An 18,924-nucleotide genomic window follows, 5' to 3' on the forward strand; every position below is an offset into this window, starting at 1 on the left:
GGCAGCTCTTACTTTTCCTTTTTCTCCCTCCCTCGCTCACAGACACATAACGTGTATGGCAGTCCATTCTCCCTGCAGCACGGACTACACTGCCTATGATGCTACATTCTTTAGAGCTATACCTGTAGCATTCTGCCTATTAGCTTAGCACAACAACAACAGGCGCTCTCTCACCCAGGAAACACGCAGAGAGAGACCGTCACCCTGTAACCATGGCAACCGTAACGCTGCCGCCTGGAACAACAGAACGTAGCTGTCAAACAAAACCCAAACAGGCCTGACCCGCCACAATATGAAACAGGAAAGTACCGCCATGTAATCCATTTATTTAAACAAAGTAACTGTATTCTAAATACCACCTTTTTAAACGGTAACTGTAACGGAATACAGTTACTCATATTTTGTATTTTAAATACGTAACGGCGGTACATGTATTCCGTTACTCCCCAACACTGCTCGTGTGTTTGGCCTTGACTTGATAAGGACAACCAGGAATGTCTGTTTTGATTACACGCCGTGTTATTGACTCCAGGGACACGAAAGACAGCTGAGTGTCAGGTTAGCTGTGAAGCTCTTGTAGCAACACGAGCAGGATTCCTTGCAGCGGTTTAGAACCTGTCTGAGCCACACCCAGCATTCAGTACAGAAAGCCTTTCACTCTTGGATTATATTTTCCTCTTGAGTGTGCCTGCATGTTGACACAACCAGACTGTAGGTAAAGAGGATGATCAAGAGGCAAGCGGATTTGGTTTCACCACATTGTTAAGACCACATGGTGGTTTAAAAGCATGAACAAGCTTTTATTTTTTTTGTTTTGATCAGATTATACATGCAGCAGTCGTAGCATGCAGTGGCAGCTGTTTTGCTAAGGACTTGTTGTGTAAAGGGTCTATAAAGCCTATTCTACTAGCAACACCACAAAGAATCGGGCGAGCTCATGTAATGTAACGAAACCGAACAGTCTAAGCTCCTCATGAAGTTTAAGCTATGATCACAGCTGTGTTTGGTAGACTGCTGCCCTCACCTGGTTGATTGAGAGACTATTCAAAAGATACACCTCCTACTTCCTTTACTCTGAAGTGAAAATGATACAGAACAGCAACAGAAAGTGAGATTTAGAAGTTTCAAAAGTGACTTCATGTAGTGTTAATCTTTGGGCCTGCCTATATATGTTAGTGTTTAAAAGAAACTCGCACAAAACCTGCAAAAGTGACGTTTTCAGTTGCAGTTAGTTTTCACACTCAAAGCTGAAATGTGATTGGCTATTGTTTCAGGAAGTTGTGGTTACATCGGTTGGGACCACATCCTCCATACAAAAATGAGAGATCACACAGAGCAGGTCAGACCTTCTAAGTAATAGTGCAAACCGGTACATTTGCATAGAAGTTGAAAAACAATAGAGTCAGTGTTATTTAGAAGTAAATGTCAAGTATTTATTAAAGACAGTCATGATGACAACGCTGCTTTGTGTTCTGAAATAACATGTCCTACAAGTCACGATGAATATTATAATGTTATAGGATCATGTCATTTTAGTTTATTAAACATTATGGACTTTATTTCACTCAGAGGTAACAGCTGTAGCATAGGCTACATGGCCTGCAGCATGTTTATTATTCACAAGGAAAAATAATTTTATATTCTGGGGCTACGCAGCAGGATTTGGGTTTATCTAGGCAACTTCTTATTTAGGTGTGTTGCCATGCTAACCTAGGCTGCAGACCTAACATACACGGAGCAGGTTAGGTTCAACATTAAAGATCACTAAGGGAAAAAAAATCCCCAGTTACTGACCAGTTCTCTGAAAATAGTGTCACCATTCCTGGAAAATCAGTTGGGAGGGTCTTTTTTTTTTCTTTATCTTTCCTTTTGTGAGGATTATTAATAAAGAGGATTTTAGATGAATTATAGTTTTGTAATAGTCATAAGTCTGTTAACTTCCACAGTCAGCATTTTTTGCTTGCTTTTCTTCCTGCCTTCAAATAGGTTGAGTTTTATAGATTTGGTTGGCATTTCTCAGTCTTATTGACCAAAGTACTCACACAGTTCTCACATACTTATACAGAGATTTTAATACTAAATTACTATAGAGTGCTTTTGCTCTCACATTGCAGATTTCTCTGCAGCACGTGTTGCTTTCAGTCTGTGTTATGCGTTTAAGATCTCTGTATATGTCTGGGGTCATGATTTTGTGCTCCTTCGTAAAATCAGCCACTCTGCTAACAGTGCATGATTCCACCCCTTTGTGTGAATGTTCTCATAGCCTGGCTGGGAAACCCTGGGTTAATTTGGTGTGTTGTTAAAAGCCATGTGTGACTAAGCCGATGGCTGATTTTAGTTTAAGTGAATCAAGATAATGAATAAATACCCTACTTATATTTATCTTGCTTCATATTACAGGGCCCTGATGATGTCATTCCAAAAAGTATGTTTGTTTGTTTATTTGTTTGTTTGTTTTCTATTTACTGGTTTGCAATATTCATTGTCAGGTACCAGCGACCCCTACGTCAAATTCAAATTGGATGGAAAAACGTTCTACAAAAGTAAAGTGGTTTATAAAAACCTCAACCCTGTGTGGAATGAGTCCTTCTCTTTGCCTATTAAGGATCTGAATCAGAGGGTTTACATCAAGGTAACTTTTTTTTTTTAATGGTCAGTTTAATAAAGGTCATGTCAACAGTGTGGGAAATAATGAATGTGAAAGTTTTAATGAGCAACTTTAACAGTGAGAGTCATAGTCTGTTGTGGAAATGTGCATTTCAGTGCATGTTTTCTATCCTTCGTTATGTAGTTAGGGTGACATTTTTTTGTCAAAGTGTTATGAAAATCAATGTATGATTAGTGTCTGTGCACCTTTCTAAATCCAACAAAACGGCTGTTATCACTCTGTGTGAGTTTTCAAAGATACTGCAGTAGGACAGTCAGCACAGTTCTGTCTTGTGTTAAAGGACTGTTGATGTTTGATATACAGGTGTATGACCGTGACCTTACAACTGATGACTTTATGGGTGCTGCAAGTGTCCTGCTGAGTGATTTGGAGATGGACAAGTGAGTATGGTGATGTGGAAGTGCTTGAAGCAGCTGGACAGAGCTCTGTTGAGGTGTAGCATGTAAATTATAGTGATCCTGGAATAATAAAATTGGAAAAATAATCACAAATCACCAGTTTTCTCAATTAATATATTTCTAAAGGTACTATGCAATGAAATTCTCACTAGATGTTGGCAAAGATGCATCTAATCCACACAATTAAAGAAATCAAACCATAGATGTGCATAAATGATGTGTTTCTAATGAGAAATGACACAGGGAAAAAGTATTGAACACCTGAAGGAGGCTCAAAAACCTTTGCAACCTTGACCTGTATGCATGCTCATTACCTCCATTTCTGAAGAAAACATATGTTGAAGCATGTTTAAAGTTTACTGATCAACATTTAGACAAGGCTGTGAACATACCAGCAGTAAAATGTGAAGGTGAGAACATCATGGTGTGGGGCTGTTTTCAGCATACGGCACTGGAACGCTTCATGTAATTGACCCTGTGCACGAGAAAATGCTAACTTCCTGGTTTGAGACCGGATGTGGGGTTGTACATTTCCGGTAGGTTTACTTTGCGGTCAATCGCTACTGCGAAGATATACTCCAAAATCATGTCCAAAACTCGAAAAACGGAAAGATCGCGTTAAGTTACAAAGAGCAGAAGGTGGGAACACTCACCACTGTTGTGTCATAAAAAATCTAATGATCAATTTTGACGTTTAAAGAGTTTAGATCGATCAGTTGTTTACATCACTCAACACAAGCAGAACTGCATCACTGCAGGCAGAAGACACATTCAGAAGCACATCTCTGTATAGTGACTGGTCTTATGATTTAAACAGGCAAATGTTCAGCATTCACACTACAGGTGAAGAATAGTCAAACCAGATGTTTCCCCCATTATGTCAATATCAGCTAGTCAAGTGCACATCTACACAGCATGTTAACAAACCGTAAAAAAAGCCACACAAAAAATGAACGATTGCTGGTAACGGTTTCTATACGTATTTACGAAGGGTATGTTGTGACTTACCTTCAAAATTACAGTGGTCCCTCGCTAATAACGCCTTTCACCTCGCTGTTTCGCAGATTTTTTTAGTGCAAGTTTGCAGGCTTATTTTTTTTACGTCACATTGTGTCCTGCGTCCTGATAGCTGCAGTCGATCTCCTCCGTGATGTCTCTCCTGTACAGTACAGAATCGCTGCATCTATCGCTAGCAGTGTGACTCTGAAGTGCAGTACTGTATGTCCACGATGTCCATGAAACGTTTTGCACCGTCAAAAAATAAAATTGGCTTCTTGATTTCATCTATCGCTGGTTATTTTTAGAACATAACACCCGCTGAGAAATATAACATCTGAATCCATTTTCTCTTTTGCCCTGAGGCGCGGGGAAAAAATATCGACAAGTTGATGAACATCATTTACAGATATATTGGGTAAATGCCCAAGACATCTATAGAAATGTAAATCGCCGCTTGATTCATTCATTTGCTTAACTTGTTTTGGACCGTAACCAGGCGCGAATAGGACACCGGAAACAAAGCTCCCCACCGGAGTTTCCGCACCGGAAGTAGCATATGCTAACGTGCACATAGTGCACATAGTGTATGTGAAGGAAGGATGAATGGAAAATTGTACAGAAACATTCTTAATTAAAAAACTGTTAAATCGACCAGGAAGATGAAGAAGAAACGAGGGTGAACGTTTCAGCAAGACAATGATCCCAAACGCACAGAAATGGAAACTTTCAGTTGGTTTCAGAGAAAGAAAATACAGCTGCAAGAATGGCCCTGCCAGTCTCCTGACCCTGAATCTAACTGAAAATTTGTTGAAAGAACTAAAGCTCAAAGTTTACAGAAGGGGCCCAGGGAACCTTCAGGATTTGAAGGCTGTTTGTGTGGATGAATGAGCCAAAATTACAATAGCACCTTTAGAAAGATACCTACTTATAAAATTGGTGACGTGTTCAATACTTACTTTACTTCAGTATGTGAAATAAACTATTTCCAGGCACTGCATTGGCTCAACCCATTTATGGGTTTGGCAACGCAGCTGCATTTAGCTTATGAGTGTTGAACTTTACTTTCAAAGCATTTACCCATTAATTATTAACATTGCAGTGGCTGCTTTTACTGTAGAATTTATTTTTAGAATGTGTAGTGTGTCTGTAATGTGGGAACAGTTTGGGATTATAGCGTGGGTGCTTTTCCACATTTCTACACTCGTCTTTGAACCTGAAATAAATTACCTTAATGAAAGTAACCTCCAAGAAATCAAAGTCACCAAGTTATCAAATGCCTCGTTATTCTCTCCAGCTCAGTTCTATACCAGTTTGCGCACACACAACCACTCCCACTTATGTTTATGGCCTTACAGTGAGTAACTGAGTCCAGGTGCATCTAAGACAAAGCTGTAATGAGTTCAGTCTGTGCCCTCGTGTAGCTCGGCTCGCCAGTACAAGTGTTAATTTGACCTGAGACCTTTGCGTTACCCCAGTGTTAATTAAACACCTCTCTTGTCCTTTGTCAGCAATTTAAATATGAAGAAGTAAAATTAATTGTATTGCTGTGGTATCATATTGCTCTAAGCCTTAGTATTTAATGCAGTTTTGCTCTGCATATCTTTTAAACATAAGTTTTGACAATTATTGACAATTATTGCATAGAATACATTTTCTCTAGTTCATCTCCTCAGTGGTCACATGCTTATATTTTTACATCCTGTGGTGCTTGTTCTGAATAAATTCAAAGGCATGCTCGATGGCACATGACTGCCCATCTCTCATCAAAAACCCGCTTTGTTTTCAGGGTCAATGAGATGTCTTTGCCTCTGGATGATCCAAACAGCCTGGAGGAGGACATGGGCGTCGTATTGGTGGACTTGAGTCTGTCACTCAGAAATGGAGACAGCAAAAGAAGCAATGTATATCAAGCTCCCTCATGTATTTGCTCCATGCTTTCAAGCAGAAGGCAGACTTGTCGTGCATTGCATTTATCGTATGTCTGTGTTTGTGTCTCTGTTTCTGTGTAAAGCCTACTAACTAGTGTCATTTTGTTTTGCACCTAAAATGCATGCTCCTGGCGGCAGAAATGGCACCAAAAACGAACACGAAGTAGTTGGGTAAGGCATGGTGGCTGGAACACATAGGAGACTTTATGGACCCTTCATTCTAATCAGTATTATACAGATATCTGCCAAATATAAAAAGGAGAAAAACAAATGAGGCCCATTGGTCTGGTGAATTTTTTTCACACCATGTTCAGGTTTTATGATTTTTCTAATTCAGCTCAAATTGGTAACAAAAGGTAATGTAAAAAAATTCTGACAGTGGTTCCTTTAGTTTTGGCAGTTATCTGTGCCTCAGTTGATTCCACAAGAGGGCAGCAAATCATTTTATTTCACAAATCAGGGTGCAGTATCTTGAAGAAATTTAACAGATGTAGAGTGGTTTGAAGACTAAACTCTTTCAGTAGTTGTTAGTCAGTGTTTCCTTAATTAACTGACTGGACACATTCCTATTTGGTACTAACCTATAAACAAATCAGGGTAAATTAATGCATTCTCAATCATCCAGGAAAATGATTCCAAAAGTTGATTCTGTTCATCTGGACGTAGCGTTTTTTTTGTGGTTGTTGATCAATGGTCATGAGAATTTGCATAATTAAGATTAAGGAACTGACCTCCCAGCCTATTGTTCCTTCAGTGGGCTGGTTTCAGTCATTATGCAAATGTACTGTTTATAAGATTGGGAAAACCTGCAGTCAGCTGAGACTGAAGAAGTCACTTGGATTAGTGACGAAACGTTTCTCCCAGAAAACACTACGTCCAGATGAACAGAATCAACTTTTGGAGACAGGGTAAATTAAGTGTTTCAATATTTTCAGTGATAATTATAAAAGGATCCCAAATACAGAAGATTCCTGATCCCAGTTAACTTGATAGCAGCAGACCAGCTAAAATGAATATAGAGTTTGAGTGAAAGCGACAACGTACAATGTACAACATATGCATTAAAAATTAAATAAACCTAAATTCTTATTTTTAGCCCAGAGCTGACAGGCTATAGTGGAAGTCCCATAACAAGGTCATACTTATTAATGCACCTTATTATCCTGTGATCACCTTTGACCATTATCATAAAAAAGCACAGATGCTTACCAGCATTTCCCAGTAACAAGTCCGGCTGTTGTGTTCTGCCTGCTCACTGATGAGGTATTTGACTCGCAGAGTTTAGTTGGGGAATGCATGCTTTTTTTTTTTTTGTCTGCCACGCTATTGTCTGCAGGTCCATTCTATGTACTGCATGAAGCGATGCTACGCAAGATTAGACAGCTATACACGTGGCAACATTGCACATTCTCAGGATTAGTTAGAAAAGCTTTTGACTGTGTCTGCATGCCTATAAGTTTGAAGTTGTTTTCATTGTTGAACAGATGTACCTACTGTGTGCATGTGCTTCAAATTCTTCTTGTAGTCTGCCAACTGCATGCTGTGCAGCTGTTAATTAAAAAAGCGTTTTCTGCATGTGTCATTACAAAGTTGGCTTGATCTGCAGTGATTGAATCTGGCTTAAAGTTATCTCAGGGGTACACTGTGTCTCTATATAAACTCAACTAATTATCTTAAAACATGGCTTCCAATTATACATAAAGGCTTTACCTAATCTCTGAGAATGTTTCATTTACCTGTCTTCCATGGACAATTGTTATAATGTCTCAAACATGGTGGTGGTGGTGGAACTACACTACTGTATCCTTTAAAAAAAGCTGAAATTGAATGTATTTATTTTTTAAATTTAAAGCATTAGCTCTGATTCCTCTCATTATTTTATTTGTATCCCTACTTTTGCAGCCTGGAAAGAATTCTCAGCCTATTAGTTTGTCAGAAGAGCTGAAGAAGAGTCAGCTGTGGACGACTGTTTTGTTGGTGACTCTGGTTGAGGGTAAGAAGCTGCCGGTGGACAGTCAGGCAGGTCAGTTCTCCGTTCTCTTCAAACTGGGAGAGCAGCGATACAGAAGCAAGGTATATCTCAACAGAAGACTGTTGCTCTTAATTTTTTCCTCTTCCTAATGTGTCTTTGTGATTCCTAATCCTGTTCCTTTTTCCCTTTTTGTAATTTAAAGTGTGTAGATGTTTTATGTTAGCCTAACCTCAGCGGATTTCCAGTATTCACAGAGACTTGTATTGTATTTATCCATTTATTTAGTAGTTGTTCTCTTCATTTTGCTCTTTTTTTGGGGGGTGAGTATTCCACGTCATTCTCGATTGGTGTGCCCGTAGAACTAAAAGAAAATAAATCAATCTGATGTTAGTTTCAGGTACCACTCCAACTGTTATATATTGCTCTTTGCTCTGGATAAAATGCCCCCTGATGATGACATGAGTTACTTTGGCTTGGACACTTTCTTATTTCTTAATTTAAAACCCCCCATATGGAAAAGAAATAGTAAAAACATATGATTTACTCATGAAAGTGGCCACTTTCTCATTACTTTCATATATATTTTTTAGTAAGTATCCAAAACATACAAGTTTCATTATATAATTTTTCAAGGGATCTTATATGTGTTTTCACTCTTGTATGCTTTTCATACAAGACAGATAAAAACTTTATAAGATTTATATATATCTTTTCCATATGGGCCACAATAGTGGAAAAGTGAGTTTTCAAGCTAAATGATGCTAACAAGCTGCATTATGTGTACTTAAATTTAAGTCTATTCTGTTTTCAACTTAAGGAAATCATGTGCTCAAATAATCATTAAAAATATGACTAGATGTGGATGTTAAGCCTTAGTAATCTTTTTCTGAAAGATGCATGTGTTTGGTTATTCTTTGTTCTTGTTTTCATATCAGCTTAAAATGTATCTTCAATCTGTAGGATTATTAGGCCCAAATCACTTTAAAGTGCTTTTATTAAAATGTACATTTGCAGAAAGGCCACATGAGGTTAATGCCATTGCGCTGAAAATAGACTTTCAAAAGTCATAAAAAAATCCAAATATTGATGTAATAGCTGAATCGGTAAACAGATTCAAATTGATTTATAGTTTATGGTGTATATTCCAGAAGATTTTATATTTTTCAAAGGTCTTAGGCTCTTTAACAAAAAAAGCATTTGTCTTAGTGTTATTTTATATCTTGTGTGTCTAGTGATGAACAGAATTATCACATTTTAATTTTCCCAACATTCCTGTTAAATAAAATGCTGGCAGACTAGTTTTCACTTATAAAGGCGATCGTGGCTCAAAGAGTTGGGTGTTCGTCTTGTAATCGGAAGGTTGCCAGTTCAAGCCCCGGCTCGGACAGTCTCAGTCGTTGTGTCCTTGGGCAAGACACTTCACCTACCGCCTACTGGTGATGGCCAGAGGGGCCGATGGCGCGATATGACAGCCTCGCTTCTGTCAGTCTGTCCCAGGGCAGCTGTGGCTACAACTGTAGCTGCCTCCACCAGTGTATGAATGAACAGTGGAATTGTAAAGCGCTTTGAGGGCCCCGAAAAGCTCTATATAAATGCAATCCATTATTATTATTATTATTATTATAAATTCTAGAAACATTTGTGCACATAAATCCCACTGCATTATTAAACAATCACCTAAAGGCGATTCCTATGAATAGCAGCGTAAATGTGGGATGAACTAAAGTCATTATCTGCAGAGGCAGGGTAAAGCAGGGTCAGGGACAGCACAGCTAAAAAGATGACATTGCTAGAATCTAAAAACATCACACATTTGCATTAGTGCGAAATCCAAGTGACAGGTCAGTTATCTTCTGCCATTAAGATATTTCAAAGTTATTTGAAACATCTGCTGTTATGCAGAAGCAAAAAGACCCAGGCAATACTGAGGGCTAGTTTCCAGCAGTGCCAGGAAAAGAGCAAAAAAAATGATCGGGGGGGGGGTCTTGTTAAACCCATTTGCAGACTAGAAAGTACTTGTCAGAAGTAAGTGTTGATGGAAAACTTTCCTTGGTTCAATGTATGAGCAAAGGCTAGCAAATTGGGAATGTACAGAAAAACAAGGACCGGGAAGAAAAGAAGGTAACAAATGTTCCAAACCTGGAGCATTTGGGAGGGAGTTGCCTTTGGAGAAAGGTCGGCGATGGCTCTGAGTGTCTGCAGGCAATAGAGATGCATGGCAGAGGTTCTAATAGGTTTGATTTTCCTCAGATGGGTCTGAGGACTTGGTTATTAATAGTAGTCTCCTCAGTCCTAGCAAGTACAGACAGAATTGTATCCATGACTGAATACCATCAAGGAGAGTTTTGATTGGTCCAGAATTTGTTGTGCAGCGTGACTATGAGCGCAAATATACAGCCAGAGTCAGAATTATCTTCAGCCACAAAAACATGGAGTCCTGAAGCAGATGGTGTGCCCTCTGATCTCACAGTTGTCTGGGATTATTGTACATGGAAAAAATAAATGAGACAAATGAGTCTACGTTTCTTTTGTTTGCTGCACTTTACGTAAATGAGGGTAACTAATAAATAATTATTGTTCAAAGTAACCTCACTTTGCAAAACTAAGTATTTCATTGAGCATTTTTGGTTTCCATTAACTGATACTGGGTTTATGAGGCAATACAAAGATGCCTATGGTAGTGCAAATGTTAAGCCTAACCCTATAATCTTTCATGTGACCATAGATCACATGGGGGGAAAAAAACAAAGCCATGAAAAAAGAAACGGGCCTAGAAGGGATCTAAAATGGTTTTGCAGCGTGTAATATGACATGGCCGTTGTCTGCTGCATCATCCAGCTCTCCTGGCAGCTGGATGATGTCTGGCGCTGATGCTCACTTTTATGCGCTGTTGGCTGCGTACTGTCATTGATGGTTATTTCGCGATCGTGCAACATCATGCATTACACATCAAAGCAGCGTGATAACGAGCAGCATTGCTGATTTTCTTTTCCTTGTCTTATATCCAGGTGCAAAGTGACGGTAATTATCTGTTCTCCTATCCATCTCCTAATGTGAGATGGAAATTTCTGATGTGTCTATCAGAAGCTGCTAAACCCCAAAACTAGTCTGTTTAGAAAAGAAAACACAATTAAAGTTAACATCTGGACATGATGCAGATACTTTTCTGAATTATAAATAAAGGGCCAGCTGGAAATCTACAAACACGTCAGTCAAGTCTGTTTTGAAGACTTTGCAAATACGCTGACTTTGACAACATTTAGACAAAAATAATTGAGAAAACACGGGAATAATGTTTCTTCACACTATAAAGTGAATTTCAGTGTCATTGTTAATTGTTGTGAATTTTTTTAAACAGTTTTCTTTTTCTTTTTGATTCAGGATCACTGCAAAGTGCCAAATCCTCAGTGGAGAGAGAGGTTCACCTTCAAACAGTTTTTCAACAGTCCGGAATATCTGGAGGTGGAGCTCCGATCCAAGGAAGGACGAAAGGCTGCGGAATCTCTGGGGAAGTGAGTGTGTTCAGCTATTACAGTATTTATTTGTGTGTGCTTGCCCTTTAATTAAAATAAAAAGTGGTTTCTGGATTTATTTATTTATTTAAATGAAAGCTCTTTGCATATTTTTTTGTGTGTGTGTTTGATCTGGCCCAAATGTGTGGAACTTGTGTGTGTACAGGCGTTGCGTGAACATGTCAAAAATCCCTTTGGATCAAAGGCAATTGCTAGAAATGGAATATGGGGGAGGACACGTGTGTTGTCTCCTTACGCTGACCACGTGCGGTGGCGTCTCCATCTCCGACCTCTGTGCCCCACCACTCAGTGAACCCCAGGAACTTCAGAACCAGCTGGACAACTATGTCAGTATTTTTGCCGTTTAACTTCTATTTATACTGCACTCTACCACCAACGTGTTTAAATATATAAACACTTTAAAATGCCTTTTCACTTTGAACAAGCCTATTCTCTGCTCTCAGAATATCATTAGCTGTCATTGGCATCAAGATGTTGTTTGTTTATTGTCTTTTTGCCACCTTAAAACCATCTGGCTGTTTTTCTCTGACCTGAATTGCCTGAGGTGTATATTTACAGCTGACCTCTATCTGAAGGACTGAACGCTGGCACTGCTGCTATGTGATTGTAAAAGTTTGCTGAAACTACAAAAATCAAATATTGATACATTAATAACAAAATAAATATAATGGTGTGCTGTTAAACACACGTAATTAATGATTTAATTTAAATAATTTCATTAAAAAAAAGTTCCAGCATTCATATGTCATGCAAAAACCTGCAACTTTGTTTATTTTGTCAGTTTTAAAAGTAATTGATTCACTTATTTATGAATACATTTCATCTTATCCCCTTCTATTTATTTCTATATTTTCTTATGACATTTCTTTAAGAGAGCTGAGCTCAGTGCCCAACAACACATTTTGAAAACAGGTGGAAAATGATACACGAGTGTAACTGTATATGTTTACTTTTTTTTTTAAATGTCTAAATTATAACGTAAATATTAAAATGGGAAAAGTCTTTACATTGGGGGAATGATACTAATATAGGTAAAGTAATACAGAAGCAAATTAGAACAAAAGTATTAATGCCACAGTTTCCATTTAGGCTAGTATGTACATTTAATTCTAATATTTTGGTGCATTTTATGCCATACTTGTTGAATGATTAGCTAATAGCGTCTAGAGGGATGCTGCGTATATGTTCCGCATAGTAAACCATGTTTGACATTAAGCTTGTTTTTAAATAATCCAGTGCATTAACAAACAACAACAACAACAAAACATTTTGACATCCATGTTTGGGGTTTTGTTCTGTTTTTTTTGTCCTCCACAACTCCATCCTTTAGCTTCGACAGTAACTCAGAAAATACGCCCTTAGCACGACTTTAAAAGAGTAAAACTTCAGTGAGCTAACTCAGAGTGGCTGTATTCTGTTTATTAAAGCTAGTAAACATGCCAAGAAAAACTGTTTTATTGTGTCAGTCTGTAGAGCAAACATCACATCTAACCCTAACATAGGCTGAAAACACACATTTACTAAACTAATAATTGGGCTTAAAATCCAAGTTTGAAGAACTGATATTTAAGTCAAAGTCATCCTGAAAACCTACAGCCCTTTCTGCGCTCTGTGTTAAGGGCCAAGAGATGGCAGTATGTGCCTGGTAATGGGTTACTGCTAGGTCTGTGTTAAGCAAATGGCATTCTTTCATGACAAGCTGCTTTTAGGCAGATGTGTCTGTGTACATCTAAGAAATTTAAGGCCTGGAAATGCAACCTGATCATGCAGCTAGACTAGCAATGAAAAGAGATGCCGTGACAGAAATAAATTTAGCCCAAGAAGGGAAAACAAGTCCAGATTGTAGCCATTTGGTAAACTGTACTTGATCATGTACAGAGAGGAATAACTACCTATAGTAGATTGTTTTGGAGACACCACCCCATTGCAGTCTGCCTTAAACGCTGTTATCAAAAGCTTTCACTTTAAGTGCTATGCTAGTTTATAGATGTTAGATTTGCAGCCACTGGTTTCTTTTCATTCCAGAAAAGTATGAAAATACTTGCAGTGACTTGATGCTTGCTTGTGATGTGTAGCGTACTTTGGTAAGCATTCATTTGCAATTGTGTGGCAGCCCAGTTACAAGTATGGACTGTTTTGAGCACGTGCCTTGATAGTGTATTTAAGGTTTAGTGGAAAATGCTGATGCCTAAAACTTGCAAAGAAAATTTTTGTTTTGCAATATAAATAAATTTAGTTGATGCCTCCCTCAACTAGCATCGTCAAAAGGTTTAAGGTGTGAGGCTCAAAAGGTTTTATGGCTAAGAGTATTGCGGAGAACCTGAGGTAACATCTTATGCTGTCACATAAATCTAGTTTTAGGTTGAAGGATTTCTTATTTTTGCTGAATTAAACACTCTATTTATGCTTTGCAGGTTTGCCAAACCTAATTTTTCTTGTCTGCTTACTGTCTCTCCAGAGTTTAAAAAGGTCCCTGACAAATCTCCGTGACGTTGGTTTCCTTCAAGTCAAAGTTATTAAGGCTGCTGATCTGATGGCTGCTGATTTAAATGGTATTTCATGCATTTAGATTCGTCTTAATGACAAATTTAAATGAAACACAAGAGCCCTGCTATAAAGTTTTGAGTGTTGTGTTCTGCAGGCAAGAGTGACCCTTTCTGTGTGCTGGAACTGGGGAACGACAGACTACAAACCCACACGGTCTACAAAAGCCTAAAACCAGAATGGAATACAGTCTTTACACTGTCAGTTTGGGTTTCTGTTTCCACACCCTTTTTGTTATTTAAACTGAAACATATTATTGAACATTACTTTTCTTACATTACTGAACCATTTTACTGTTTTACAAAAAAATCAAAATATCCTGACATATTGCTATACGGTGCTGATTTGTAGGCATCTGACCTCGTTCTATGTCTCTGCAGCCCTGTCAAAGACATTCATGATGTTCTGGTGGTGACTATCTTTGATGAGGATGGAGACAAGGCGCCAGACTTCCTTGGAAAAGTTGCCATTCCTCTGCTTTTGGTACGTACAACCTCACTAAGAGTCTGTGACGTAGACAATAATCTATTTGCACTCTGTCTAAATTAAAGTGAAGAGGGCGATAACACTCCAGCAGGCTGAAGACTTGCTAAGATGTAATCCAGCGTGACTGATGGTCAGGTTCATGGCTGAGTTCAGCACCTGATGCCCTTTCTGTCCTGCAGATCCGCAGGGGACAACAGATTGCCTTCCCGCTGAAGAAAGAGGACTTAGGCGAGCTGTCGAAGGGGAGCATCACTCTGGAGCTGGAGGTTATTTTTAACCCTGTAAGTAAAGGTTCACCCTGCAATGAGGACACGATGGCTTTGAAAGGCAGGCCTCATTCTGTCGTCTTCTTATTACTTTATCACTTTTTTTTTTTTTCTTTTAATCAGGTCAGAGCAAGTATTAGAACCTTCCAGCCAAAGGAGAGATATTTTATGGAGGACAATCCCAAGTTTTCCAAAAAGGTTTGATACATCTTTTTACATTTATTCACGATTCATAGTTAACAAAGTATATTTATGAATGGGGGAAAAAGTAAACAAATAAATTGACTTTCCATAACATCAAATTAAAATTTCAAGTTGCTTGTTTATTTATTTTTTTCACTGGTTAAGTCTTCTGAAACTCAGCTGGAACATTTTTTTTTTTAAATGGGCAGAAAATGAGTCTACAATTATATTGATAATCAATTAAAATTAATTTGTGAGCAAAAAGTCACACTTTCAGTTTTTTCTGGTTGAAAACATGTTTTTAAACAAATAATAAAAAAAACAAATAAAAATGATTTTAAAAAATGTGATATTTTTGTGATGCTGAAATATTTGCAACTTCAACCCCAAAAAATTATTTGGAAACTAAAAAAAGACAAATTGAACAAATGTTAACATGTTTTTACCAATTAGCTCTTTAAGAAATGGACATAAAAAATTAAGTACTTTTTTTTTTCCTTTTCTTTTCTCTGGAAAGCAAAATGACTCCAAAAGCCGACCTTCTTTTGCTTGAATTAGTTGAATTGGGCTTTAATTGAGGCCAACTTTGACTGGATTCTTGTTCACTGTTCTGCTACATTAGTTTGATATACAGTGTGCAAGACAGGGTGCGAGACAGGGTGCCTGACTGTCTGTACTTCCCACAAAGACTCATTGTTGTCAGACAATACATTGCTCACTAACGCCAAAATTGGCTTACACACACCGTGGACTCCGTTTGTAACGTGCAGGTTTTCAGTCTGTTTTAATATCGAAAGACCTGTTTGATGAAATCAGGTCAGATTACTGACATTTTTTGCCCCCTGACCACAGTGGCTCATGCCAAGGCATACCAGCTCCTCTCGCTATTCCTCGAGCTGACTGGATGCTTTTTTTTTTCTCTAAGTGTGGTATGGGTGGAACTCCTTACAGAATTAAATCCAAATACCCTGAAATCAGTATCAACTATGACCATTTTTTCAACGCAGCTACTGCAGTATTTAACTGCTTTGTGTGTTTGTCTTTCAGGCTCTGGCCAGGAACGTGATGCGTGTTCAGACATTGTACAGGGCAATCATGTCGACTCTGCAGTACATCAAAAGCTGCTTCCAGTGGGAGAGTTTTCAGAGGAGCCTGCTAGCCTTCCTGGTGAAGTGCTTTAACTGCTTATCAACACACTATCTGCATTTCCCTCTGTTTTCCCTCCAAGGCTGCGGAAGACAACCGCAGTCTGGCCAACCCCTACTTGAACTCTCCTAGAGAGAATCTTAATCAATGCAGCACTGGGCTCAGCAGAAACACAGGCTCGGCCCTGGCTCTGTGTTGGAGTGGACGCTTTCAGTGTTGCATGTCTCCTGGATGTACAGTTAAGCCTCAGCTGGAGAGAGTAGAGTCCCACCGGAGTCGAGATAGTCTATTTTTGTTCTGCTTCCCTGACAACTCATTAACCCTCTGTCCGGTCTGTGCTCGGTGTGATTTAGACCCCATTATGCAGACAGAAGTTCAATTAAAAGGCTCTTCAGAGATAAGGCTGATTCTCCGTCCTGTCATTGTTGAAGACAAGTGTTAAAGCAAATGTGAAGACAGAAACATGGGACTAGCCTTTCAGCCTCTGCCTTTAAACTACAAAATAAAGTCGGTGCTGATCTTTTTGGAATTATTCTTTCAGAGATCTGGTGTGATAAAAATGGCATACAGCAAGTTGTTCATTAACTATGCAAGCAATCAAGGTCACCTAAAGTTCCTTTTGTTTTTGCAGCTCGCGGCCTGTAGGTGGCAACAAAGTTATGTCAAGCGTTTAGACTTTCTTAACAGACTAAAAGAGATACTGTAAGCCAGCCAGTGGTACAGTTTGTTCAATTTGCCGTGAAAAATGGGAGCTGCAGCACAGAGCTGTTATCTGAGCAGCAGCCACTCTGTTTCAGCTCCGAGCCGTGCATTTCATTTTTCAGCTTGGGATTACATCGATCTAAGCTGCGCCGTCCCGGATGAAGTTGGGGTCAGCGTACTTTAATAAGAAACTGTTTGCAATATTTGGTCTTTATTACAATATAAGAAGATTCTTATTTACATAATTATGAAGAATGCAGCGCGCATACTGTGTTGATTATAAGCAATGATATTATTATTTTACCTGACAGCTCAGACACACATACGCTGACGGCGACATCATACAAGCAGGAACAAGTGCACAATGTACACACACATCCTCCCACTGCATCTCGGTGTTTGAAAGACAGTACCATCTGTACTCATGTTTTCACACTAATGCTCGCTGCCTTTTCAAGCCTCGGCGAGAAGAAATAAATGGCTGCTTAATACCACCACATAAGCGTAATGAATCAGAGCTTCACTCCTCATGACAGGATACAGTGACGAGCTACCTGCACCATCTGCCGATTGTCAGTTAGACAAAGAGCTTTCGTCAGTACAGTATGCTTTAGATGTGCCTTGTTAGGTAGTGGTTATCTCAGTGAGAAGCCTCAATCCCAAAGGTGTTAGTCTTGTCCTAACCACTGAACTATAATGGATCACACGCTGTTCCTCTCCTTTACTTTATTTCTGAAATAGCACTTGGTGTTTAGCTTTTCTTTTTATGGGTTACCATTTCTTGTCGGTGCTCTGAGTCAAGAGGAAAAAAAACACTAAGCCTGTTTCCAAATAGCACTCTCTTTTTTCATATTCTCATCTGTCACCCCACAAAAAAATGCAGGAACAATATTGAAAAGATTGTGGTCACATGTGCGTCCACCTCATCCTCTTTTTGAATTCTATGTGTTATTTTCTGGCAACTTTGTATCTCTTTCTTAAAAGGAGGCTCTACAGGCATCTTACAGTGTCTCTAAATAATTTTTTAAGTCGCATTAATGCCTTTTAAAATATACACATGAAATTTATATAGTTTTGAACTAGATTTGCAATATAAACTACACACTAACACTGGCAAGATAAATTGTGTCTGTTCATCCAAAACGGATTGATTTTGGAGCGTGTCCACAGTGCATTTACAGTAGTGCTCTAACCCTCCTCACCCCTTTACAGCAGGTTACATAATCCTTTAAACCATGTAAGTGACTGTCAGTCTAGGGACTTTTAAAGTGCTGAAATAATTGGAGATAAAGCCAAGTTAAATTTGTAACAGTTCTTATAATGGTTAATCACTGGCCGGTGTTTTAGGGAGTGGGTAACGCGCTCAGTGTTACAAGATTTATTCTCACTCATTCTTCCTTTTATAACACATGAATATGTAGACCAAAAACCAGTGCTTAGACTTCAAGGTTTGACTGCTGTATCCTTACTTATTCTGGCATAGCCATTAGCTTATGATGTTTAATGTTAGGGAATCGTTTTAAATTTTGGGTGTGTGTTCAGTTTTGCGACTGTATGACTCTTCTCCACTCATACCGCTGTTAGACTACATTTTAACTGTTAGTATTATGCCATAATTGTTACTTGTGGGCGCACTAGGTGTGCTCTTCACTCACATGTTCGCACTAAAAAAACAATGAATGGTCCAAAGTGGTTTCTGTGCCATGCAAACCCTTCCCCCAAACATGAGTGTGGAAATCCTGCCGCTTTCTATAAATGCGCCAGCCTCCAGTTCAGTAGCTGTCCCAGCATAACATATCCTTTTTTTTCCCCCCTGTGATGTGGATTGTATTCCCAAAGTCCCCTTTTGCTGTTGAAGACTGTGTAATGCTTCTCAAGCTGAAATGGGCTACAATTATCACAATCTTTATGGGCTGAGTATACATTTCCACTAAAGCGTGACTTGGCTTTCCCCTTACCCTCGCTCTCCCAGTCATTACAAAGTCCTCACTAATAAAACATAACCCTTCCAGTGAGGAACTGGTTTCATCTCCTCTCCCAGGCCCTATTTTGGCTTGTGATAACACAGGCAAGAGCGTGCTTGGCTTTTTGCACATTAA

At 38.9% G+C, this 18,924-nt stretch overlaps 1 protein-coding gene across 4 annotated transcripts in view; it reads left to right on the forward strand.

The window, feature by feature from the left end:
- Positions 1 to 18,924, forward strand: part of LOC102787290 (multiple C2 and transmembrane domain-containing protein 2-like) — a 46,293-nt gene that overhangs the window by 19,899 nt on the left and 7,470 nt on the right. For 3 of the 4 annotated variants that reach the window (XM_087844546.1, XM_087844594.1, XM_087844639.1), the window contains 13 exons: positions 2,490 to 2,632; positions 2,972 to 3,048; positions 5,852 to 5,966; positions 6,132 to 6,164; positions 7,896 to 8,066; positions 11,347 to 11,477; positions 11,644 to 11,824; positions 13,957 to 14,050; positions 14,140 to 14,242; positions 14,423 to 14,525; positions 14,708 to 14,809; positions 14,918 to 14,992; positions 16,025 to 16,144. In XM_087844546.1, the coding sequence (XP_087700672.1) occupies positions 2,490 to 2,632; positions 2,972 to 3,048; positions 5,852 to 5,966; positions 6,132 to 6,164; positions 7,896 to 8,066; positions 11,347 to 11,477; positions 11,644 to 11,824; positions 13,957 to 14,050; positions 14,140 to 14,242; positions 14,423 to 14,525; positions 14,708 to 14,809; positions 14,918 to 14,992; positions 16,025 to 16,144 (1,448 nt within the window). The remainder of the gene's footprint in view (positions 1 to 2,489; positions 2,633 to 2,971; positions 3,049 to 5,851; positions 5,967 to 6,131; positions 6,165 to 7,895; positions 8,067 to 11,346; positions 11,478 to 11,643; positions 11,825 to 13,956; positions 14,051 to 14,139; positions 14,243 to 14,422; positions 14,526 to 14,707; positions 14,810 to 14,917; positions 14,993 to 16,024; positions 16,145 to 18,924) is intronic. The other variant, XM_087844619.1, reaches the window with a different exon arrangement.

Source organism: Neolamprologus brichardi, chromosome 1, assembly GCF_056152115.1.
Source record: "Neolamprologus brichardi isolate AB-2024 chromosome 1, ASM5615211v1, whole genome shotgun sequence".
Lineage (NCBI taxonomy): Eukaryota > Metazoa > Chordata > Actinopteri > Cichliformes > Cichlidae > Neolamprologus > Neolamprologus brichardi.